This window comes from Berghia stephanieae, chromosome 1 (assembly GCF_034508935.2).
Source record: "Berghia stephanieae isolate SIO BIC M18660-M18661 chromosome 1, UCSD_Bste_1.3, whole genome shotgun sequence".
Taxonomy (NCBI): Eukaryota; Metazoa; Mollusca; class Gastropoda; order Nudibranchia; family Aeolidiidae; genus Berghia; species Berghia stephanieae.
In genome coordinates, this window is record NC_088360.1 from 52,165,216 (window position 1) to 52,192,715 (window position 27,500).

General features: G+C 32.3%; 2 protein-coding genes across 6 annotated transcripts in view; one reads left to right on the forward strand and one right to left on the reverse strand.

Annotated features, from left to right (window-relative positions):
* Positions 1-19,664, forward strand: part of LOC144977171 (uncharacterized) — a 49,954-nt gene extending 30,290 nt beyond the window's left edge. For 2 of the 5 annotated variants that reach the window (XM_078922093.1, XM_078922072.1), the window contains exons 8-20: positions 771-971; positions 3,416-3,667; positions 5,053-5,211; positions 5,707-5,924; positions 6,359-6,482; positions 7,044-7,196; positions 7,645-7,839; positions 8,453-8,611; positions 9,153-9,246; positions 10,669-10,853; positions 12,323-12,489; positions 14,875-15,030; positions 19,208-19,664. In XM_078922093.1, the coding sequence (XP_078778219.1) occupies positions 771-971; positions 3,416-3,667; positions 5,053-5,211; positions 5,707-5,924; positions 6,359-6,482; positions 7,044-7,196; positions 7,645-7,839; positions 8,453-8,611; positions 9,153-9,246; positions 10,669-10,853; positions 12,323-12,489; positions 14,875-15,027 (2,060 nt within the window). In that variant the 3' untranslated portion in view covers positions 15,028-15,030; positions 19,208-19,664. Of the gene's footprint in view, positions 1-770; positions 972-3,415; positions 3,668-5,052; positions 5,212-5,706; positions 5,925-6,358; positions 6,483-7,043; positions 7,197-7,644; positions 7,840-8,452; positions 8,612-9,152; positions 9,247-10,668; positions 10,854-12,322; positions 12,490-14,874; positions 15,031-16,659; positions 16,816-19,207 lie in introns of all 5 variants that reach the window. The other 3 variants (XM_078922052.1, XM_078922062.1, XM_078922083.1) reach the window with 2 other exon arrangements.
* A 4,958-nt stretch (positions 19,665-24,622) lies between these two features.
* Positions 24,623-27,500, reverse strand: part of LOC144964215 (uncharacterized) — a 6,027-nt gene continuing 3,149 nt past the window's right edge. The window contains exon 3 of the mRNA XM_078898231.1: positions 24,623-25,770. Within this exon, the coding sequence (XP_078754357.1) occupies positions 25,319-25,770 (452 nt within the window). The 3' untranslated portion in view covers positions 24,623-25,318. The remainder of the gene's footprint in view (positions 25,771-27,500) is intronic.

A 27,500-nucleotide genomic window follows, 5' to 3' on the forward strand; every position in this document is an offset into this window, starting at 1 on the left:
TACGTACTAACTATTTGGCGAACTATTTATTATTATTATTATTGTTTTTATTATTATTATTATTATTATTATTATTATTATTATTATTATTATTATTATTATTATTATTATTATTATTATTATTATTATCATAGTCGTTATTATTATCACTATCAACATCATTATCATCATCATCACCATCATCATCATCATCACTAATATTATTACCATTATTATCATTATCATACCATTTATATATATTATATTATTATATTTTATTATTATTATTATTATATTATTATTATTATTATTATTATTATTATTATTATTATTATTATTATTATTATTATTATTATTATTATTATTATTATTATTATTATTATTATAATTATTATTATTATTATTATTATTATTATTATTATTATTATTATTATTATTATTATTATTATTATTTTTTATTATTATTATTATTTATTTTATTATTATTATTATTATTATTATTATTATTTTATTATTATTATTATTATTATTATTATATTATATTATTATTATTATTATCATCATCATCATCATTATAGACTGATTATCACTTATGATCAACTGCGATGCCTCGGCTATCAATAGATCTACTGTAATGTCTTTCCATTGTAAGACGATCCTGTGCCATAGTTATTAAACATTCCAGGTCGTGGGTGGTTTTCAGTTTTATGTTCATGTTCTCCAAGCATTTCAAATGTTTGTTAATACAAGCAACTGTCGCTATTTGGTTTATATTACTATTCCAACCACAGAAGACAATAATGCCTCAGCAGAATGCCAAACGGGAGACAAAATGGGCTGTGGCATCGTCTTCCCCCAAATTGACTCTTCCAGTTTCAGAGAGCCCATCTTGGTCCTTGTATATTTCACCAAGAATGGGGAGCTGGTCTACAAGAAACGAATGAGACAGCCTAGAGGAGGGTTCTTTCCCTCTGTTGGATTCTTGAATGAAGGTGAATTAAATAATTTATATTTATCTTACATATATTAATGCTAATGACAAAATAGAAAAACTTTAAATATGATAAGTTGTTGTTTTGTTGTGGTTGGTGTCGTTGTTAAAGTTGTTGTTGCTGATGATGATGGTGGTGTTGTTGATGATGATGATGATGATGATGATGATGATGATGATGATGATGATGATGATGATGACGGTGGTGGTGGTGGTGGTGGCGGTGGTGGTGGTGGTGGAGGTCGTGGTGTTGGTGGTGGTGATGGATGTGGTGGTGGTGGGTTTTGTGATGGGGGTAATAGTGGTGGTTGTGGTATTGATAAAACCCTATTAAAACACAGGTAAATCATATCATAGCTATGATATCATCTTACTTTTCACGTGCCGATAACTCCCAAAATTACATTAAAACTACCAAAGCAGCAACAACAACCATAACAACAACAAAAACAATAATAATAATAATGACAACAACAACAACAACAATAATAGCAAAACTCCTATCGTGTGGAAATAAAATAAAATACTTTCCTGATTTAACTGTTTTGATCAAAGTGACTTGAAATAACTTGTCTAGAAACGTTAATAAGAACACGAAATATCCCTATCAATAGGATTCAACAGTCGTAACGTCACTTCCTTCTTAATGACGCATGTTAACTTAGCAACACTGGCTCTAAACTATCGGAACAATGGCGGACGCCGTATGAAATATTTCTCCGGCGAGCATAAAGCGTATCCAGAGGAAAAAAAACATAAATTTGATCATGTTTTGACTTTTACACATTCTGATCACAAGACATATGAAAAGTTCTAGCCAGCATGAAAAATATAAAGTAATAATTTTTTTGTTTAGAACCAAGATGGCCGCCGTTGCCGGGCGACGTGACATCAGACTATTGAATCGTATTAGAATGCGCATGACAGGAGTATAGTATCTGTTTCCATTATAGTCATTGTCCTATTGATTATCGAACCCTTCCCCTATCTTAATTACCTATAATATTTGCTTTAATCTTTGTTTGTAAGCTGTATTTTAAAGAAATGTCCCGACTTCGTTTAAATGGGTTATAGTGAGAGAATTCTGTTTGTAACTTTCTGGTTAATTAAAGATCAAAATTCCTTTTCACCGGAATCATTATGAAAATGATGAAATCTGTGGAAAAGAAAGTTTTTGAATGAAAATTGCCGCGGCTATGTGGTTTTGTTGTATGCCATTTTGGATCAGAATGTTATGGGTTCGAGTCCCGCTCTTCACTCATATTCTCTTACCTTATCCAAGTGTAAAATGAGTGCCTGGCCATTAACAGCTTTGTCTCTGTCGGAAAAATAGCAATTATTAAATTAAATATCGCCTAGCAGGTGGTGTGTCTCGTCCTACATGTTAAGTGTTGCTGTTGGCTGTAAAGCGCTTTGAGCAAATTAAGTGGAAAATGCGCTATATATAAGCTCGTTTGTCTGTTGTTTTTAAAAAAATCTATAACGCACTATTCCAAGTGTCAGATGTTAGTCTTGCTTTGAAAAATAAATCTTCTTCTTTTTGTTTTCAATAATATTTTATGAAACATTCATTTTTATAAAACATTGTACTAACGTATGACCAAAGCATTTGTCTAGTGAGATATGACTAATAGGACTGGATAGAATGCAAAGGGCTTTAATTAAAGAACTGATGAAGAGAATCAATGGCGTGGTAGCGACACTGGTATTTTTTACATTTTGACTTCTGAATCGTGAAGTGTATGTTTGTGTGTGTGTGTGTGTGTGTGTGTGTGTGTGAGAGAGAGAGAGAGAGAGAGAGAGTTTGTGTGTGTGTGTGAGAGAGAGATAGATAGAGAGAAAGATAGAGAGAGAGAGAGAGAGTTTGTGTATGTGAGAGAGATAGATAGATAGATAGATAGATAGATAGACGGAGTGAGAGAGAGAGAGAGAGAGAGAGAGAGAGAGAGAGAGAGAGAGAGAGAGAGAAAGAGGAACAGCGGCTGTGCTGAAAGATCATTTTAGTAACACTCGATCCAAAAGAGACACCAGTATGAAGGTAATTTATGAGGGATATATTTTACACAGTTTTTCTGAGGTGAATGATAAAGAAAAATAACTGAAAAATGAGGACTCTGCAACCAAAATAGAACAGTAATAGCTTATTAAAATGCCTGAAAGATGATTACCCTTTAAGACGCTATTTCTGTTATTCTTTTGGTGATATAGTGTCAGTTTGTGATAAATATCATTATTTCACCAAGAGATACCGATGAAAACTAAAAATTTCCACCTCACTTTAGAATATTATCTTACATTGATATCTCCTTCTATCGAGTGTAACAAATTATATATGTCTTTTGGCGCAGCCTTTTCATACCATGAAACATGATAAAAAGAAAGCGTTATACTGAAATTAAAAACTTTTGTTTTTAAATGACGAAGCTATGCATTTTTTTACCACAGGTGACTCAATCAAACTCGACGTGACAAGTAAAGCACCATCATCATTTCAAGATGAATTGTCACATACCTTGAACCTAGCTGACGTTTCTTCTGACTTTCGATGTAGTGAAGTCATCCATTTCAAGGACCTGGCTGCAGATTCGGCCGTCTTTACCTTATCCCTACACGAGGATAACCCACAGCTTATCCAGTATTTACGATATCCACTTCTAAACATTGGAGATGGATTCTCGCTTGAAGTCAAATCACTACGTAAGGAATAGTGTCATTGAATTACGAGAAACAAACAAATGATAGCAAATTTGCATAACTCTTTTCCATATTTTTACCACATTTAATGCGCTTTACAATGCAAATACATGTATTCCCAATAGCAGTCAGTATGAAACCAGATTTTTATTTTATACTGTTCAGATTGCCTATTTTGGTTCCGATTTTTAATCAACAGTCTTGCCACTGTCAATGACAATTGCAAAGTACGCATTCATGTTTGATTGGGATTATGGCTGCAAAGTGTGTGTAAGACAGAACCCCTGAGGTTTGCGATCTTTAATGTTAGCCATACAGAATGACGCCAACGGTTGGCTAAGACGATGCTCTCCTTTTATGAGGCTTACTGACGAATGCGGCCGCGAATGACCTCGGGTTTGAACGCATTAATAACTAAATTCACATGTTTTTTGTTGTTGTTGTCCATATTATTTGTTTCTTTGTTGTTGTTGTTGTTGTTGTTGTTGTTGTTGCTGTTGTTGTGTTATTTATTTGTCTTCCACTTCTCGATACGATTTTCATTGACTAAATTAAGTGCCTGATCCTCCAAGATGTTTATTTATAAAGTGAAGTTATAATAATCAATTCCATGCATTAAACTGTCGAGGAGGCATGGTGTAGCTGGCATGGAACTGTAACATTATACTGGAAGTCCTGGGTTCGGGCACCCTTTGGGTATTGTCACTTTCAACCTTGAGCAAGATTTGTAACCAGCCCCACCCCCTCCCACACGCTTTGATCACGTTGACATTTAATCTTTGTTTAATAGATATGGTCTACATTGCATCTGGGGATACCTCGGTATCAGCATCTCACGAAACATCGAAAGGGCTATTGATTCAAAATTATATTTTTCACCTAATAACATTCTCCGTCGTTCTCTTACTTCTCTAATCTTGTTATAAAATAGAATATTGTCCGTTTATTTATTACTTCTTCATTCGATTCTTTTTCTTAAAACAAAACTAATTCGCATCACTTACAAAGAGGGTCTTAACAGCACACAAGCAACGAGATCGGTTTTGATCCGGAATTAGGGCGAGATCTGCTGACCCATCTGTTCACCTAGCAGTGATTTGGGTAACTTGGCTTGTTTGGTCTGACTGAACAGAATTTGCCACAGGTCATTGTCCTATAAAACGTATAAAAAATAAATATTACTGACAATTTAACGCTATAAATAGTAACCCGGGTAAACTCTAGCTTCATATTATTCGTGGCTACATAGGACTACTTTTACTATTGGTTATACACATATCAAAATCAAGATCGTCTCATATGACTATCAACCCACTTTATTAATCTGATTTGATAATCAACTAGCAACGTTTGTGATTAGTGATATACACTGATTATTTCTTCAACAGAACAAAACACAGAAATTCAACTCGGTGTGTCCACAAAAGAACATCCCATGGAAGGTGACTTTCTGGGATCCTCCAAAACATCGTGTGGTTATCTACTAAAGTTGGGATCTCTGGCCATGAAGGAGGGAATGAGAACCGTGTCTGCTTGGAATGGGAATAGTAAGTTGCATTTAGATTAAAACAATGGCTATGTCGGTTATCAGACAATTAAGTACATGTTAGTTAAAGTGAATTTAAGAATCTGAAAAAGAAGAGAAAACAATACAAAAGATCAAAGGGAAAACAAAACAACAGACATAAATCATAAGTAGGACCACCTTATTTAAAAGACATTTTCGTAAATAAATGGCAAATTCATATTCGATTTTAAGAGACCGGCCATGAGAGTCATTCACAGTAAGTGAAAACAGAATCTTCAAAATTCCTCAGTTTAAACAATTACTTATCTGTTGCTAAAATCGGTTGTAAAAGGCTAAAAATCAAATAATTGTTTTGTGTGTTATTGGGGGGTTTTTTTCTTTTTTTGTTTTGTTTTGGTTTGTATGTTTTTGTTTTTCTTTGTTTGTATGCTTGTTTTTTTTTGGGGTTTTTTTTTGGTAATAAAATTTATCAAAACAAATGCATACATATTATTCTTCACGCTACATTACACAGAGGAAATCATAAGCTGTTACCTCGACTTCAAGGACGATAAAATAGCCCTCATCTCTTTTGAAAAACAATCTGGAGAAATGATTGGGAGAGCCACGGTCTCGTGTGAGGGCAACACTCACCCGTTGCTGGCATCTGTGGTAGCATCTGCTGGACCCTGTACTATGAAAATGGATTGGTCTAGATCCATCTACAATGCCAGATTCATTGAGAGGAATTGGGTTAGTGAAACATTGTATTGATGGAAAGACTTTTTTATTTATGTATTCATGCATTTGCAAAGTGACTAACTGTGATGTATTCTACATTGTTGAACTTTCAAAATAACTTGAAAATATTGAGTTGTTTTATTGGGATTATTTTATAAAACTTAATTGCTTCTAACATAAATATAATGTTGGCTACCAAAAAATGTTTTTTCATCGAATTATTCAATGTAAGACAATGCTCATCATACGTTTACGATTGAGAGAGGCCCATAGATTTTGTCTCACATAATATGTCCCAGACAATACAAGTAAAAGGTATTGAGTTACCTATGAAGGACCTATGCGATGAATTTACTAGCTTAGAATGTATATTTTGGATCTATGTAATTTTGAATGAATGAATGAATGAATGAATAAATAGGGTTTAATTGAAATTTATCCCATAGGGTGAGGCCGAAACATGGATAAAAGGACAAGGAATCAAAGGAGACAAAAATAAACTTAACCTAAAATCTACAGACAGTTATTCTTTTGCTGCTTGTGTTCAGTGCAGACAGCCTATGCTCACAGGTATGACCACACACAAAAATTTGGAATAATGCAATGATCCCGAATGATTATCTGATTGAAAAATTATTGAACGCATATAGATGTTCATTTCTCATTGCTCCATGATGACAAAGGGTACATTACATTAAATTACATACAGTAAAAAATGTGGCCCTGATTTCCGAAATGTTAAAGGTCTCCCAAAAATAAAACCATATGTGGATTAACATTTTTTAAACGTTTAGAATGGGGTTAAATCTTAAAATTATGTATTATCTGAAAGAAACGACAACCGATTATGCAACACAAAATGTCTTAATGCAAGGGTAAGAAGGTGGATATATATATATATATATTATATATATATTATATCCACATATAGTTTTATTTTTGGGAGTATATATATATAACTCTCCTAAAAAATATAGAAATTGTTATATTTTAGAGATGGAGATTAAGAAACATGATAATTATTGTTTATTAATTACACAGACCAGTTATTACAATTAAAAAGATCCAAGTGCTTAGTTATCATTTTATATAATTGTTTGATGATTAACGGTTCATGTATGACACTTCTAGGAACATCATACTTTGGAATCAAACTTCTTGGAGGCGAATCTCTTCCGGGAATCGGACTCAGCAAATCTACCACTGACGTCAACAATCTGCTTGGATCAGAAACTGGAGAAGTCTGTTTCTTACCCTCCAAGGGGGAAATAATTGTTCAAAATTGTAAGTATGCCTGGAAGTGATTCTTTTCCTGACACGAATATAATACCTAGTAGAAGTAAACTTGAATGTTTTAATAGTTATTGAAGTAATTATCTCGCAGATTGATATTCTTTGCAAAATATCAATTATATATTCTAAGACAATGTTGTTATTTGCTAACCAAGCAAAGAAGTAATAAGAAGAAAAATCTAAAAATATTATGTTTTCAAGTTAAGAATATGGAGCATCTAAACAATTGTAGATAGCAATGTAAAATTTGATCACAAAACACAGGGCGTTTGTGCATGATTGACCTATTTTGTTACCAGTGTAAGCTAGGGATGAATTAGATATTGGTAGGTATTTAGTTGGTGCGTAAGATTGTGTCATTTCCAGCGATCTCTGTCTATAAAACAGTATATTTTACTCAAAGATTATTTCACAAGTCTCTTTTATGTATTTCTTCAAGGCAAATGGTCGTTGAAAAACGCCCCCAAATTTAAGGCAGGAGACACACTGCATTGTGGATTTGTGTTTGCAGAGGCAGATCGTGTACAACAGAAAGGAGTGGTCTATTTTGGTCACAATAACAATGTGTTTTATCACTGTCGATTTACTACAGCTCATGGAGGAGTCTATCCAACGATCACTATGGCATCAAAAGGTTAGGATTTATGTAACTGCGTTTATTTTAGCCGCTTTATATTAAGTAGTGAATGACCATCGCTGTAGCGAATATTAAAAAGAATATGTTAAATTACGCTATGCTAATTCATAATTTCCAAGAATACTGTTATAATATGATTGCTAGTTTTCATGCTGATGGTGAAAGAAGGATCATTAGAGCTTTCATACGCTGAGAGCATGGAGGAAATCAGGGAGTGGGGGGGGGGGTGTTATAGAGATAGTGATAGATGCAATAATTGTGGTTGTTCGTTTTAACTGCTAGTGTATGTGTTTGTCGAGAAAGAAATAAGAAATAGAGGAAGAGTAGGAAGAAGATGAGGAGAGAAGAAGAGAAAAACTAGCGAGGAAGGAGGAGAATATGAGGAAATAGAGAAGGAATAACAGAAGGAGGAGAAGAAGAAGGAAGAGGAGTAGAAAGGATATTCGTTTGCAATCTCTGCTCAAATTGATGTAGCCGTTTTATTTGCCGTCGACTGGATGCGAATGAATGAATCAAGCATAATTATAGGCATCATACTTCGGTTAGTTGGTTTCTGGCAAAAACAAATTGTAGGTTCTTTAACTCATCTGAGTTTTCTTTTTATTTCTAGGTTGCGCCGCTGAACTTCTAGAAACGAGTCGGGCCCAGCCATTGGCCGAAAGTCTTACCGCTGAGTGGTTGAACGAGGAGATAATGGCTGATGTGGAAGTCAGCGATGGCACACACCCCAGTAACTACCATGATAAAGTGGACCCTTCATCTCAAAATGGTACCATTGCCTTAACTTACAATATTCAGAGCAGGTCTCAACTATTTTAATCATTTGACAGAATAGAAGAAGTGTTCATAAAATTAATTATCTGTTTCTTGGTGATGCTTTATATCTACATATTAGAGTGTTCTTCTGGTCTGTCATTGTTAGTTCTTTCTTGGACCACCAGGATCATTTCTTCAGCTTTGGTCTTACTTGAAATTTCTTTCTCTCTCTCTCTCTCTCTCTCTCTCTCTCTCTCTCTCTCTCTCTCTCTCTCTCTCTCTCTCTTTGTTTGTTTTTTTTACATTAATAATGTCATCCAATGGTGAAAGCTTTTGTAATATACCTATTCTATGTTTAAAATGTATATGGAGTTAAACCAAGATTAGACAATAAGTACAAGAAGAGGGTTAAATGCTAGTTCTTTTTATTGGATTTATTTTTTTAGAGCCTTTCAATTATATACTGTTTAAGTTCATTGACGCGTCCTTTAGTGTAGTATTAAATTAAGTGTTCTAAAGTTGTATGATTTTTTCCAATTTCTTTTTTCCTATAGGCTTACAGATTGTGAGCAGTGAAGATAAGAAGAAGGCCGTGTATATCAGTCACACTATTCGTGAAAGGACAAGAGTCGATCCCATTATTAATTTGTAGGCATTTTATACAATTCACTCTCACTTTTTTTTTTTTTTTTTTTTTTTTTTTTTTGTTTTTTTTTTTTTGCTATTGTTGATACTCATTGTTTTGGGCAGGCCATGTGCTAGGTTGCCGCACTGTAGTCATTAAGTTAAGTGTCATCAGTACAGCTTTGATTTGTTTTTGGCCAACGTATTTTGTACATTGTGCGGCTATGTGGTCTTGTGGTATGACGCTCGCTCTCGGATCGGAAGGTCCTGGGTTCGAGCCTTGCTCGGCTCCTAGTTGATTCTTGGGAAAAAACAAACTCTTTACTCACATTGTGTCAGGTGTACTCAGGTATAAAGTGAGTACCTGGCCGTTAACGGCGTTGTCTCTGTCAGAAAAAAAAAATATATCGCCTAACAGGCGTCATGTCTCGTTCTATATCTTACGTGTTGCTGTTGGTCAGGGACCCTTTGTAAAGCGCTTTGATCACGTTTAGTGGAATTTGCGCTATATAAAAGCTCACCATTTTTTCCATTTGACCAGAAAGTTATTTTCATGAAATCAATATATACGAGCTTCCCTCTATGCGGGAAAATCAATGAGAAATAATTTTATGCAAAATATACTCGGTGACTCCCAACGGCAATAGAGAAGTCCTGACGTCACACCTTCCTATTTTCCGCTTCCAAACTCATTGGAAGTAACCAGTTCTTCGGATTATGTGTAAAAGAATGAATAGGTTACATATTGAATCATAAGGTGGCATAACTATTTTAGAATCAGGATGTATAGGCAGATTCTTATGATTATGGGCGTAAAGGAGCGAGGATGTTTGTTGACGACCAGCATTTATTTAGGCTAGAAAATATAATGCCATCGCTTTACAACCAGAAGATCAATTACACAATATATATATATATATATATATATATATATATATATATATATATATATATATATATATATATATATATATATATATTGTTCCTTATTATGTCAAATAAGAATCTCAAATTAATATCTTATTGCACTCAACCAAAATCACAGTGTCCATTTGATATTCAGTTAATTTAACAGCACATATGTTAAGTTCCCAATCGTCCGACGATCTTGGCACATTGTGTCTCAACTCTGCCTATTATGAATTTCTAATTAAAACATGAACTGTCAATCACATAAGTTATAATTTTTCAGAATGGGAAGCAGAAATTGTGACTGCACACCTTCCTTTCTTCTCTATTGTCTTCTGGCACTTTTCTACTCACTTCATTTTCTGTTTATAATTACAATAACTCAATGAAAGCCAAATTCAGGGGGGGGGGACAAACATTTTGATTTTCAACAAAAACCCCGCCTCTTTTGCAGTTTAAAAACAACACAAGAAGTGCTATGACATGAACCTATTTATTTTAAAGATTAACATTTGATATAATGAATCATTTTTTCAGTCTACGCAAGAACTACCCAAATTATGTGTTTGAGACATCAGGGAACTGTGTCGAACTAACGGACAAGCAGACGGCCATAAATCAATGTGAATTTGTTCTCGTTCTCATGTCAGAAATCTACACACTCAGTCATGAAATGGCTATGGAGTATGCCCTTTTTGCAAATCCGGAAAATGGAAAGAAAGGTTAGTGTTGAATATATCGGAAATAGAAGAGAGCGGTGGGATCTACCTGGGGCTCCTAACGTAAGGGTGAAAAAAGGTTTCGGATGGGAACAATACAGAAAATGAACCTAATGTGTATAAACCCATCGTCAGCAAAACAATAGACTAAGTAAGGAACGTTGAAACAAATAAAACAAAATGTAGCCTACTAAGAATTGTAGCGTCTGTATTCTTGGGCGGATAAGGTATGAATGAAAAATACATAATATATTATTTTGCTGACGAAGGTTTTTGTACCCGAAACATCCATTGTCTGTATTGTTTCCATCTAAAGCCTTTCCACTTTCACCTTTTCATTAGTATTTTTGTTAAATATTTCACACCTTACTACAAGGAACTGTGTCACTAAAACAAGAAAGAGCATTTTTTTCTCTGATTGGGTATGCCCTGCTTTGAATGTTAAAGGATTGTTGGTGATGCAAACTCTACTAAAGGTTGATGTCTACGTCAAATATGTAACGATTTAAGTACACAGTGCTGTATTTTAACCTTTTCCTATTCTTTTGTTATGATTGATTTGTCGTGATTGGAAAACCGTAAAACAATCTAACTATATTTTAATCATGATTATTTGTTAGATATTGACTTTCCATTATCGTTCCATCCTTTGTATCTTTAATTAGGTCACAACTTTAGCCTCAGAAACCATTCATTTATGGTTGTTCTGTATGTTTTTGAGAGTTTTAAAGTGCTTCTGACACTAGAGGATCACTAGAGATAGCGCGCGATATTTACCCATAATATTTATTTACAGTAAGGTTTTCTAATATCTGTACATTAAGAAGTTAAAAGGCATGAAAAGCACCATAAAAATGTGGACTATAGCTTCTGCGCTGAAAGTAATAAAATGTAAACTATTTTGCTTTCTTTTTCCATTTCTCTAACACTCATATTTGGACTGATTTTAGATGGAATTCGTTGCCACTATAACTAACTATGAATAAGTTACTTATCTATTTCTTTTTTTTAAAATCCATATTGTACAGCCTTACTATGAAAAAATAAATTTGGGGACAACATTTTAATATTTTCCCAGAGTACGGCAGTATATTGATGAGGTTAAATCAGCCAATCTGTATATTAGTAGACGATGGGTTAAATACAATGCCCACCAGTTCTGCCTCCCAAAACAATAATTACAGCCAACAAACAAACTTTTGTGTAACCTTTAACATTAATAGTTTTTAAAGAGAATAATTGAGGAGAGAAAAACAAAAAAAAAACAAGCCCTTTCTCTTGTAGTTAAAACCAACGCCAAAGTACTTAGTGACATCAACTTCATTCATGAAGTAATAATATAGGTTCTGTTTTGTGAAAGGGATATTGAGATAGTCTTATACGAATGTAACAATGTTTTAATGTTTAATCTGTTTCAACTTTTGAGCCATACACATTAATTTATTCATAATCATTTGACATACTCCAAACAGCCAAACCTGTTCTAGTAGCTGCCGATCCTGAAATGAATTGGCCGCCTCAAAATTTCTTCAGGAACGAGAATGTCAAGAAATACCCCCACGTTTTTGTTGGAAATGCGACTGAAAAAGAAGGCATGTACAGACTTCTTACAATGATGGACAGGGAAATGAAAAAGCAGGTTTGTGAAATATTTCTTGAATTGTAAATTATTTTCTTATTTGATAAATTTTGTTGTTTTTTAATATTTTTTTCTGAGGCATATTGCAGATTTCACATGCTGTGACCATATCCCGTAATGATTAACATTTTGATCATCTTTCTTCTTCGAAATAATATTTGTGGATTTTGTATCTATTTTACATTGCTTTTTCTCTTTAAACAATTTCAAATGGTATTTTGTTTTCTCGTCATTTGCAAATACCTATGCAGCCCATTATTTCCAATTTATATATATATGTATAATTTTCCCGAAAGAAAAAACGCTGTTAGCCGCCAAGTACTCATTTTAAACCTGGGTGCGGCGAGAGAATATGAGTAAAGACTATGAGCCGCTCACAGCCAGACTAGAACCCAAGACCTTCTGGATGTCATACCACAAGACCAATAGAATTGAATAAAGGCGTCTCATTTCGGTATTGTTAGACCAAGCTTCTCAAAACGGTATGACGTCACCAAGGCTACTACGAATAAAGAAATTTGAACATCAAGGCTTCACAATTAATGGGGGGGGGGGGGGGTTGTAGGAGCGTAGCTCAGCGGTATGGTCTTTTCTTTTTACCCAAAAGGTACCCAGTTCGACTACCTGCTGCATTGTGTGATCTTGAGCAAGTCATCTCGCTCTAGCTCACTTTGCGGTGCTGCTCTGGAATAGACCATCAAGACAAATTTCCCCATTGGGATGAATAAAGGGAATTTATTTAATTTATCTTTAAAACACCTCTCATCTATAAAGCTAGGTCACAAAAATACGCCTGAAATGTGATTTTGGACAATGCATTTAACAGAGGAGAGTGAAATTCTGTCTTATTACTGGCTCAGAGAGTTGGATTACATTTGGTCAATGGGTGACCAGTTGAAGAGTTGCCCAACACGGTATGCACAACACTGCCATTCAATTCAACAGTGACGGCTGTCAATGAGGGACTCGCATCGTCCCCCTAATGCAATCTATGTGATTCTTTATCCTATCGCTCAATGTATAATTATATGATTTTATGTTATCTATCATCATCATCATCATCATCATCATCATCATCATCATCATCATCATCATCATCATCGTCATCATCATCATCACAATCCCATGGTCTGATGATTGTCGGGGGGATATACGGGATGCAGATCTCTCCACTTTCAGCTATTCTTCTCTATTGTTAAGCGGTCATTAATCTACCGAGGTACGACCGATCCAGCATGTCAAGTGTTGTGTTTTTCTGTCTTCAATGTATCCTTTCGGTGGACTTGTATAGTTGGTGGCGTTCATCTCCTCTCCGACCTAGATAGACTAATAAATACTGAAAATTGACGTAATTGAAATTGACTGTTTATGGCCTTCATTAGAAGATAACGTATCATTGTAAAAGAATAGACGAGGCTACCAATTGTCGATAGCAAATAGAAAACTCATTCGAACCGTTATTGAACAAATGCGCAATGTTCACATTGTTTCAATTATAATCACTTCACCTATCTGTGTCCTCCTTTATCATTTAATAATTTACATAGTCATGGCCGCAGGAATTCCATCAAACAAATTAATGTAAACAGCTTCTAGAAAAATAAGACATCCATTATTAAACCGGAAATTAGTCTATCTATGCAACACAATGATTTTAGAGTTTCCTCTTGGTAGGATATTGGATACGATTTCTCGCTGTGTGACCTTTGAGTGATGTAACACTTGACGTAAAGATATATATTGTTTCCGAATCTACTTTTAATCTCTGCCTGAACAAGTTCTTTTTGTCCTACTTTCTCTCGGGCGCTTAAATCTTGTCTTAATTTCTAATGTTCCTCCCAGGTTTCGTTTTCTTGTGCCGATACTATCCGTGTTTTGAGCTCGCTGGAATTCAATCAACGCGGGGTTTTTTTGTTGTTGTCGTTTTCTTCTTACCTTCTCTCTGTTGCAAATGATTTAAATATATTAATATGTATAATTTCAACAATGGAATGCTGTTTGAGTGGGACTTTTAACTAATCTCAGACAAGTCATCTAAATACACAGTTCTTTGACCAACTTCCGCACTTGGTTTTAGCCAGTCCCTTTTGTCTCACTTTTTTTCGACAGGCAAATTAACTTAGGGCCTATAAATCTATGTTAATTTTTTTGTGTCATGAAACTCCTAAAATACTAATATAGCTCTCATTATAGAAGAATATAAACTTTTTCAAACTATATACTTCAAATCGGATTTTAAATGTATTTGACAATATTTGGAATTTTCACTATTGTCATTTTTAAACAGGTGTTGCTATTGTTTTCTGTTCTTACTAGATTGTTTGATGACTCCATTTCAAGCATAGCTACATTTTCAACCCCATCAATGTCTCTTTTCTTCCTCAGTACGATAACAGGACTCCGCCCACAAACAAAACACATACAATTGATACTTTTAGTTTTGGCTCAGTTGGAAGTCTAAGTTTACACGAGAGTCACAATTCAACAGCACTATCGGGCAAACTGAGCGAGAAATCGGCCTGTTTTAAAATTCTCTGAAAGGTTACACTTTGCTTCATACTAGCAATAATATTTTTCAGCTGAATTATATTTTGTGAGCTTTACGATGATTAACAATGAATATTCTTTTTTTAAAAAAAAAACTCTTCAAAAATGTTATTCTCTTCACACAACTTAAAAGTTGTATTCTCTTCTAGTCTTTTTGCTTCACTCTTAGCGAGGAAATGCATTTTATGCTTTTTGCTGTGTTCTTTAACTTCAGCTTCAGCTTCTGCTGCCTCTTTGTTGTTTGTACACCGGTCAAATAGTCTGCATTCGCGCGTAATGTAATGTCTAAAATGGAAACATAAGCGTCTTTTGACTTGCATATGACATTATAGCCGGGTCAGCAGTGAATCTGTGATTTTGTTAAGCTATCAGGTCCCTGTAGAGATTACTATGGGACGATAACGCCTAGTTTTATTTGGTGCTAATATTTCCAAATTTTTATTGCTATTGCACTCTTTTTATTGATGGTGTTCTTGAACCATTTCTTTTAAGATGAACATCATTGGTTTTAAAAATAAAACATCAGATAAGTGAAACCTTATTGAACTGCAATTATGTTTAAGTGAAGACACTTCATTCCATCCAAAACTAAAGTTTTCAAGTTGTTTTTGAAAACATATTTTGACATTCAACTGTTTAGAATAATTAACTGAAAATGTTTCTAACTAAAAATTCAGCCTTTACTTGAAACAGAAAAAATGAAAGTTTTTCCCCCTAGATACTAAAAAAGAATTGCACAATAGTCATCAGCCAGCCCAGTTTTTTTGTTCTGATTTGATATATTTTTCTTTATAATATTGCACATTTGTATTAAGACAATTTAGTGACCTTTTTCATCAAATAAATATAATATAATGAAATATACATACGACCATTGCCTGCCTTGCTCTAAGTACTTGAGAATTTTAATTCCTCCTGATGAAGAAGGTAAATGTTGGACGCCTAGCTAAGGCAATCATTTTTAAAAGGCCGTTGTACAACTTTCTTGGACCAAGACAACCATATTTTATTCCAGGAGACCTCTGCATTTTACATCTGTCTTTGACATGACGTCGAGAAAATATGTTTAAAAAGCATTTTTAAAATGATTTACTAAGGTGCTAGACAGGGGTTTGGATAACTGGGCCGTGTATCATGGTCAAGGCAAGATCTGAAATTACCTGGTACCCACTTCGATATAGACGCCTCGAACATATTATATTATGCTGTATGGGCTAGTGAGAGGCCGCTTTGCACCGTGGTCAAATGCGTATACCATTTCAATTCTGAATGGTTTGTCAATGAGAAACATCTTTCAAATATTACAGGAAAAATATTCTGACTAAAGCATGAGCTGAGAAAATCGGTTGGCTCGGTTAATGTTCACGTGCAGAAAATGAATCCTATCCAGATGCTGAAAATTGAATTCAGTACCAAATATTATGGGGCAATATATGCTTATGAGTTTGACTTATTAATATGAATACAGCTTATCAAACTGCATGAAATTATAATCCCGTCTTTTAGAAAAATAATGTATGAAATTCACATTTTGAAAAATACTTACATAATACTTGATTGATGGAGTGGGTCGCATTTTTACAAAATCTATTAACCCGCTCAACTTGTCTTTTTCGTCCGCAGTACGGTAACAGGAAAACACCCACAAATAAAATGCATAAACTTGATACATATAGTTTTGGCTCAGCGGGAAGCCTGAGTTTACACGAGGGGCACAACTTTATGATGTCATCTGCCAAGCTGCACAAGAAATCGGCTTGTTGTCATATTCTCTGAAAAGTTTAAGCTTGTTCGACATTAGCTTCTTTATATTCCATAACAGTCTTAGGCTAATTCATAATCGTATAATTTCTTCTGGTCTTTTCTATGATATTGAAACACTTCAGTGGAGGCAAGTTTCTTTCATTCTGGAGGGTTTGTTTCTCTTCTTCTGTTTCTTATCATAATTTCAAGTAATCTATCTATCTATACATACATCATGAACCAATAAAACCAATATATTCTCTGATTGTACAAAAAGTTAAAATTCTTAGAAGCGTAAAATGACCCGTCAATTGTGTAAATTGAATTACCTATATAGGTAATTGATGCTTGTTTCCTTTAAAAGTTACTTTAAAGAAAATACCAGCATTTGTTGACATCTTTGAACAATATAAAAATACTGCATTGTTTATACAAAAGATTAATTAAGATTTTAAATGATGCAAGAAATTGATGGCTTTGCAAATGACGATGTCGCTTTTTTTTCATTACCTTTCTACTTGAGCAGATGTTAATGAGAACTAATTGTCATATAAATGGTTAAAAGCTAAGCAATGCACACATTCACATCCTCTGTTCTTTTTGAAGTTTTATTTCTTAATTTTATTTTGTTTTTGATTCTCTTTTTTATTTTGTTTTGGTATTGTTTTGTTTTTATAGATGGTAGGATACGATGAAATACTTCCTGTCACTTCTGTTTTTTATCATTATTTATCTTTCGCTCCCCATCTCAATTTTCTTTATCTAAATATTTATTGTCGACGTAGTAGTAGCTGCTGCAGGTGGTAGTAGTAGTAGCAGTAGTAGTAGTAGTAGTAGTAGTAGTAGTAGTAGTAGTAGTAGTAGTAGTAGTAGTAGTAGTATAGTAGTAGTAGTAGTAGTAGTAGTAGATAGTAGTAGTAGTAGTAGTAAGTAGTAGTAGTAGTAGTAAGTAGTAGTAGTAAGTAGTAGTAGTAAAGAAAGAAGAAGAAGAAGAAGAAGAAGAAGAAGAAGAAGAAGAAGAAGAAGAAGAAGAAGAAGAAGAAGAAGAAGAAGAAGAAATAATAATTGTTGCATTAGTAGTTGTATATTTTTGATAGCTTTGATTTGTATATTTCTTTTTATTCAGTTTCGTTATCAGCATTTCACAGCCACAATATTCTAATAACAAGACAGGGCCCATTGTAGATCTAGCGTTATATTTTTTTCATTATTTTATCAGTTTAAGATGTTTTGATTTGATAAAAGTGTGATTCGGTGAAAAGGTGAAACGCAGCATTATTTGCCAAACAAATAAGTTATTCTTTACTTTCAAACTGTTCATGCCAATTTCAATAGTTATTTTCTCAGGTAATTTCTTTTGCGACACATTTCAAATACACAATTTATTAACATTTCTTATGATTTATCATTAGCTTTTTTCCTTTAACTCCCTCCTTACCAACTATTTTCAGGATTATTCCCGAAATGTCCATCACAAAAATTAATTTGATAAAACTTATAATCATAATCAATAAATACACACTGTACATATTTTTTCAAAACATCATTCTTTCTTATGGCTATACCATAGGTTTTTCTTCAAATTTTGTGATCAACAAGACAAATCTGATTAAGAGATATATTTGTTGAATGTTACGATTTTCCCATATATGGTAAGGCGAGGGTTAACATTCGTTTTTGCTAAGTAAAAGAAGCCATGCTTTATCTAAGTTAACTCGACTTTACCTAAAATCCAAGTAAAATATACCATTCTATATTGCTTAACTAACCAACTTTTACATTTGTAATGAAATTCTTTTTAATCTTTTGTAAAATATAAGCTCATATTATGACAAGCCTGGTAGGTGTTGCAGATTGATTTTGGATTGTTTTTTAAACATTATTTTGTTGTTTAAAGTATCATCATTGTGATTCTGTCAAAGGGTTTGATCCGAGTTACTGTGAAGTTAATAAAAACCTAAACCCCTCAATGACCAGGGTGATATTATGGTGATATTAGGATGATAATAATGGCGATGATGATTATGATGATGATGATGGTGATGATGATGATGATCATGATCATGATGATGATGATGATCAGGATGATGATGATGATGATGATGATGACGATGATCATGATCATGATGAAGATGATGATGATGGTTGTGCTGATGGTGGTGGTAGTGGTGATTGTGATGATGTTGGTGATGGTGATGGTGATTGTGACCACATTCATTTCATGAAAGTGTAATAGCACGTTCTTCGTGTTACATCTGGCAAGTCAGCTTCAAAAATAAGATTACTATGCAACTCGTTTCGGTCACAAGCAAAGTAAACTCATAAAGAAATTGTTTTGATTTTTCCTTTAATTTCTTACTTTAAAAATTATTCACCGAGGGTTAATTTAGAATTTGGTGTAAACTTTATTGTTTCTTTTTTTCTGCAGTTTGATCAAGGAAGTCCTTCAAAAAACATCATTCTACATAGAATGGATCCCGACAGGCATAGTATGGGATCTTGCAATGGTCCTCATGAACTGGAACAATATTCTTCGGATACTGGAAAAGCCAAAGCCAAGTCGGGGTTCTGTAACCTTTTATAGATTAAAATTTATTAATTCAGGCGTGCCTGGATAATGTGAACGCAAAAAGTTTCCTTGGAACATGTCCGGACCATCGAAGTATCTGAATGAGACAATATCTATTATTACATTATGTAAATAAAGAGAACAATCGGGCCAAGCTCATCCTTATTGTAGTATTGAGCCATCAGGCTACCACTGCCGTACTCTGAAAAATACGTTTTTAACTTATCTCTTTTTTTTGGGCCCGAAAATTTTCCTTCAAATATCGATCAATAGAACTGACTCTCATCTTATGAAATACACTCAACCTGGGACTTCACTATTGATACATTGCCTTTATCCAAAAAGCTCATAACATCTTCCAGCCGGATATAACGTACCAGCAAATAAAACTATGTGTAATCTTGAACGATTATAGTCTGATTGATAGTTGAGTGAGAACTACTCATTTAAAAGGCTGACGAAAAAAGAGGTTTATGACGCCAACTTCGTTCTTGCTATATTTTGACTCTAGGACTTTGTTGACTTTAATTGTCTGTATGATTGGATTACTTGGCAGAAAATTCATGTAATGATGAGGATATTATTTTCAGAGAATCACTATTTGACAAAGTAGTTAATGGGAATATCATGTCGTTTAAAATAGCTCTCTAAAATTGGCCGCAATTCAAGCCAGTAATAAGTTATTTACTTTCATTTTGAGGGGTCTTTTCACTATACAGTTTTTACACTTTTGAAAACTAGTTCTAGCTTTGTCAAAGGAAGAGGCTAGTCAATATCAAGAACTAAATTACATATTTAATGGGTGTATTGTTTTGTTCTCTCTTTCGTTTATAGCCTTTATCTCTTTCCTGAAGTATATAATATAGTGGCATGAGAAACGAATCAAATTCATATTACGAGTACTTTTGATTTACTTAAATAAATCATCATTTTTTTAAAAATTAAGGTAAGTCAAACATACAGATATTATGTAGATTGTTATCAGGACTGTGGTCGTCAGGCAGTTTCCTCAAGATTTGATTCACACGACTTGTCAAATTCTTCTTATACAATCTATATCTTTGGGTAAATTTTACAAACCAAATATTTATATTCCGAAAGAAGGAAGATGGGCAATATGTATAAGTAAATATTATGAAGTATCCATGATTGATTTCTTCAAATCTAAATCTTCAAAAGTATCACTAATTGACCAGTTTATTTTTATTGAAATCTACTGAATTTCTCAAAACAATGGTTTGTTTTCGACAACTCGCCCATTAGTGTGCTTTATCAGAGCTTAACTATGAAGAACTTTCCTCTTTGACAATGGGTTACAATATATCTGGTACTGGATGTTTCGTTACATAAAAATGCTGATGAGAGGAATGTGATGAAGAGCTTTGTTCTTAGTGAAATTATGTAACAGAAAAGCATATCTGTGATTTATTCATGTTTGTAAATATGATTTAAACATTTTTATATTATCTTTTTTTTATATATATTTTAAAATGATGTGTGCACATATCATAAAAACCTTTACCCCCCCCCCCCCTTCTCTCTCTCTCTCTCTCTCTCTCTCTCTCTCTCTCTCTCTCTCTCTCTCTCTCCTCTCTCTCTTTCTCTATCATATATATATATATATATATATATATATATATATATATAATATATATATAAAATATTCTTTGTATGTATTATATATATATATGTGTGTGTGTGTGTGTGTTTGTTTGTTTGTGTGTGTGTGTGTGTGTGTGCTACTTGCCCCCCCCCCCCTTCTACTCCTACTTCTTTTTGTTTCTCAATGACTATATCGATTACACTGTTTTCTTGACAGTCGGTTTGTTCGGTGCCTTTCTAAAGACTTTAATGAAATGTCTTTCTATTCTTTTAAAGTCAATGTCTAAAAGCTATGAATTTTGAAATTGAAATTTTTGAATATCAGTACCAGTTGGTAAACATCGTAACTTCACCTTAGACTGTAAGTAACCAATATCTTAATTTAACAACAACATACAAAATTTATATAATTGAAAAAAATCGTCTCCCTCCCCCCTTTCTATCGCTGAGGATTGTAAAATAAAACAATTGGAAATAGGTTCCATAAAAGTTTATTATTGAAAGAGAGGATTGCCCCCGACAAATGAAGCTCTTTTGAGGAATCTAACGTTGTAGCAAAAATCCCACCACGTCTGGACTTTTTATCCAATGTGACGCGCTCTTTGGAAATGGATACGTGATTATTAACTATTAAGAACTATAAAGAAATGTCTAATGAAATAGGTTTTGGATCATGGAACTTTACTATCAAAATTGAGATTTACCAATGATATGATAGATTAGCTTGTTTTGGTTTTTTTTGTGATGTTTAGTACATTTTGAAGTCCATTTTTCTCAAAACCTTTTTTACACATTGTCAACTTTAAATGGCTATAACTCTGCCAATTTATGATACTTTTTCCCGAAAAACTGCAAGAAAATAGAAAATTTTCTAATTTACTTTAACCATCCTAAAAACTCAATTCCATAAAATGCAGCAAGTGGATCATTTCCCTCGAGAGCCTCACATTTATGTACCAGTTGTTTCAATACGGCATTGTGTCCAGTTGAAACTAAAGCGAAAAATTAGATTTAAAGTCTCGTCATGAAATATAACTGCAATTCATAAATATCAGATTATGGCAAGGGTCACACAATCCCTTCTTTCAAATTATAATAAAGCAAGAAGTAAAGAGAATTACCCTCTGCCTAAAATTTCATTTAAAATCCTTTATGTGCGTGCATTTGCTTCATTATTTTTCACTTAAAGAAGGAGTGTCCCTTTTGTTTATGATGGAGGCAAATTGCAGCAAATCTTGGCCTAATTTTTAAAGATTCGATACCAATTTGAAATCATTTGATTGTGTAGATTTATTTTTACATCTTTGTTTGCCAATAGCAACATGATGCTGCTCCTGAAGAATGCATATATTCACTTTGGATAAATTACATTTAAAGTATACAATATTAATATAAGAACTTTGGTTGCTTCGATATTTTGCGCGTTTGTCACGTTATCCAATGTTGTCAAATAAAATTCTGGTACACAAAAATGTATACAAATGTATGGTACTCTTTTAGGTTTTGATCTTATAGTTTTTTATGTTATTTTAAGATAACGATATCATATTTAGTTATTTTTAATAAACCAACATACATATATAATAAAGCAGGATGAAGTCACTTTGGGTTGAGTTCTCAAAGATATTATAACAAACTTAATTTAACGTTGTGATTCCCTTTAACGACTCATTCACTCAGATCCATATAGTGCGGGGTTTTTTTTTACTTTGAAACAATTCATTATAATTTCACGATGCCCCCCCCCCCCCACCCCCTTCACTCAAACTCAAAGTGAGTATTTAGAACCCGAAGAGTCTTTATTCAATGTATTACCCCAATGCACTTCCCACTTTATAAATGGGGAATCACAATAAAGACAATAATATTATTCAAAGGAATAACAAATTCTGTTTATATTAAATGCGCATTTCATGACTTAATGAATTAACTGTGATAAACACTATGGTATTTATGTTTCCTGTTATGATTAAGCTGCAACGGAATTCGTTGATACATATTTTATTATTATTATTATTTAACATGTTTCCTGTAAGATTCGATATTTTTTTAATGCTTTGACTTGATTATTGTCTATCTATTGACAATTTTATGAGAAAGATGTTTGCCAAATGTTTGTTTTATATCTATCCGAAGTAAAAGTAAAAATAATGCAAATATATGAATTTAGCGTTGTGGTTTATTCATTATTTTATACTCACTCGTTCAGTTCTTCATTTTTGATTTGGGACTCAGAGCACCATCTAACACCAAACGTTTCCAATGTTGGCGAGAGAGGTAACTGATGCTGTCTCTTTCGCATCTCTCCCTGTATGCTGTACTTTCAACGTCGCTTTCAGATTTTAACCAGGAAAGAATGTATTTGGATCTGCCAAGAAGTCTTCTGTTGAAATAGTAACTCCTGGGTGGGGTCTTTTGACCTCCCAATGTGGTCAGGAGGTCATTTACTGTGTCTTCTAAACCCCTATATGTTTTCGGAATTACTTTCTGCTTTTATTTTGGACTGAGATTACATATTTTTGTCACGGCCCTTGTCGAAGCCCTTGGCTGAGAGGAAACAGTCAAATGTAAGTTATTAGTTTTGGGAAGCGATTTTTTCCTTGTAAACTATCTTACCATTCAGTACTTTTAGTTATACCGTTTGATTTGAATATTGTTGTAAACATTGGAGTGTGCTCCTCTCACTGGAGTCCTGTGCTGGTGTGTGGATGAGACTTATATGACTTAAATTTGTCGCAAGCACCTTAAAACCTTTTTTTAAAAAAAAAACAAAGAGCAAAATCTGTTATTTGTTTGTATTTTTTTTTTTGGGGGGGGGAGGATTTTTTTGTATTTTTTTTTTTTTTGTATTTTGTCCTTTTTTAGTTAGTTTGTTAAAATTGTTATTGTTTATTATTTAAATCAACGTCCGTGTATAATTAAGGTGCCTCCCTACAAGCCTATTTCAATAAGATATTAACATTTTGTACGTATTTTGAGTGTATCATTCACGTTGATAACTTACGTGCCTCTGTCTGCGAACGGATTGGTGGGACCAAATTAATGACAAAATATTCTGGTTTCCTATTGGCTCTCTTTTCTGTTACTTTCTGTCCTTGTCTTGGAGATGACTTGGTTTTGTCTAGTTCCTTTAAAAATTCTCTCTCTCTCTCTCTCTCTCTCTCTCTCTCTCTCTCTCTCTCTCTCTCTCTCTCTCTCTCTCTCTCTGCAAGTGGATATATGTTTTTTCTGCGTGGGATCATACTCTAGAAATCATCTTTGAGATTACCGTTAATTACTAATGAGAACTATCCGAGTGTCTAGTTTAATGTGTATTTCATTCACACTGCTGTGTGTGCGAGAATTTGGGTGGCCGTAAACTAGATACAGGGGTACATAGCGGCTGGGATCTATATACGTCTGACTATTTGCTCTCCTTTACTTTGTCTTGGGCCCCAGCGAACCTAAGTTTCACAGACACCGAACTTTAAATCTGTCATTTTTATAAACCATACATCTTCCTTTGTTAGTTGATGAAATGATGCAATTGTGTTGCAAGATTGTTGATGAACTTCTAGAACTAAAGTACACTTTTAAAAAAGCAAATTTGTAATAACATTAGATTGCAGTGACGTCTATAACAAATATTCTTTATATATTTTTTCAATAACAAATAAACAAAACAATTCGGGATCGGTTTCACATTCTGATGCTTATTTAATAAGAAAAGAAGATTCAGTAACGCCATTCGCTCATTCAAAAAAGAGGGTAGAGATGTATTTAGAAATATGAAAAGGGCAATTGTAGAATTTATATCGGAATATAAATAAAAATGTCCCAGATTGAAACGTTGAAGAAACACATAACAATAAGAAATAAAATGGAAGCTACATTTTTTCAACAAAGACGTATAATGTGGATATTTCGGGTTTCCCCTTTGTCAACAAAACAAGAAGAATGAAACACGAAAGAGAATATTCCCACATCTCTCTTTTGTCTTTGGTGTTTCATTCATCGTGTTTTTTGTTTGTTTTTTTGATAACGTCCACTGAATAAAATGATGCGTCCATTTCATTTCCTTTTGCCTTGTATAGGAATATAAAGGATTTTCATTTGTATACAGCTCAAGCATAAATACGAACACATTAAGAAGTGAATTATTCCAACCGTAATGCCTACCCTATAAATAATATGTTGGCCCATTAAAAGGAATTTATAGATTGGTTTTCAAAAAAGTTATCACCCTTCTATTAATTGATGTTTTTTTTAACTTTCTAATACATTCCTCTTTATTTTGAAAGAGAAAAAAGAGAGAGTACGGGAACTAAAGAGAATGGGATTGCAGGCATCATGTCATGAATTGCAATTGTTCCGATGTAAAACATCAACTTAAAACCAATGCTGGAGATAAAAGTGTTTCATGTTGATGATTTGTGTGGTTACATTAACCCCTAATAAGGGCGGGAGGACTGAGTCCTTAAACGAGATCATCGTCATCACCAGACCCGTTTCCAAAGGACAAGCATCCATTCCAAAACCTTTGTAGGTGCACAACATGGCTCCTTGCAGGCGATTGCGCTTTTCAATCCAATCCTCCACGCCTTCAATTGTAAACCCAAGGGCGATCTCTATCGTGCATACGTCATTTTTCCTTTGAGCAAATGTCAAGCACAAGTTTTCATCGTGATTTACTGCGTCAACGGCTGGAAGATCAATGAAGAGATCTGCAACATCAGGAATGACATGGTCCCCATCGCAGAACGATTCGGATAAGTTATATTTCATTTGTAAGCTAATTCTGCTTTCCTCCGAGTGTAAACACCCTGCGTCGGCAATATGATCTGGGTTGAACGAAGCAAAATAAGAAAAAGTATGAGAATAGATGTACTTAAAAGTGGTACTAGCAGATGTAATAATAATAACAACAACAACAATAATAATAATAATAATAATAATAATAATAATAATAATAATGATAATAATAATAATAATAATAATAATATAATAATAATAATAATAATAATAAAATAAATAATAAAAATAACAATAATATTAATAATATAATAATAATAATAATTATAATAATAATAATAATAATAATAATAATAAATAATAATAATGACAATAATAACAATAGTAATAATAATAATAACAACAATAATAATAATAATAATAATAATAATGATAATAATAATAATGATAAATAATAATAATATAATAATAATAATAATAATAATAATAATAATAATAGTAATAACATCATCATGATAATAATAATAATAATAATAATAATAATAATAATAATAATAATAATAATAAATATAATAATAATAATAATAATATAATAATAACTAATAATAATAATAATATAATAATAATAATAATAATAATAATAATAATAATAATAATAATAATAATAATAATAATATTATTATATATTATTATTATATTATTATATATTATTATAATATAATAATAATAATAATAATAATATAATAATAATAATAATAATAATAATAATAATAATAATAATAATAATAATAATAATAATAATAATAATAATAATAATAATAATAATAATAAATAATTATAATAATAATAATAATAATAATAATAATAATAATAATAATAATAATAACCATCATCATGATAATAATAATAATAATAATAATAATAATAATAATAATAATAATAATTAATAATAATAATAATAATAATAATAATAATAATAATAATAATAATAATAATAATAATAATAATAATAATAATAATAATAATAATAATAATAATATAATAATAATAATAATAATTAATAATATAATAATAATAATAATATATATATATAATAATAATAATATATATATAATAATAATAATAATAATATAATAATAATTATTAATTATTATTATTATTATTATTATTATTATTATTATTATTATTATTATTATTATTATTATTATTATTATTATTATTATATTATTATTATTATTATTATTATTATTATTATTATTTTTATTATTATTATTATTATTATTATTATTATTATTATTATTATTATATAATTATTATTATTATTACTATATTACTATTATGATAATAATGATAATAATAATAATAATATAGTAGTAGTAGTAGTAGTAGTAGTAGTAGTAGTAGTAGTAGTAGTAGTAGTAGTAGTAGTAGTAGTAGTAGTAGTAGTAGTAGTAGTAGTAGTAGTAGTAGTAGTAGTAGTAGTAGTAGTAGTAGTAGTAGTAGTAGTAGTAATAAAGTTCAGCATAGGTCTTAGATCCTTTTTTAGGTGCGCATAATCGTGATTGAGAGTTGGATCTTAAAGAGCGTTAGGGAGTGTAAACATTAATTAAATCTGATATATAGGCAGGAAAAGTTTTAATAATTAATATGATTATAGCACATTACAGCAATTTTATATGTAATCCTAAATCTAACAGGGAGTCAATGTAAAGTCCAAAACAAAGGTGTGACATGATCACTTTTTTTTCTTTTCAAAACTAATTTTGTCGCTTGATTTTGAATGCGCTGCAGTTTGCCTAGGATATTATTTGGAATAGAA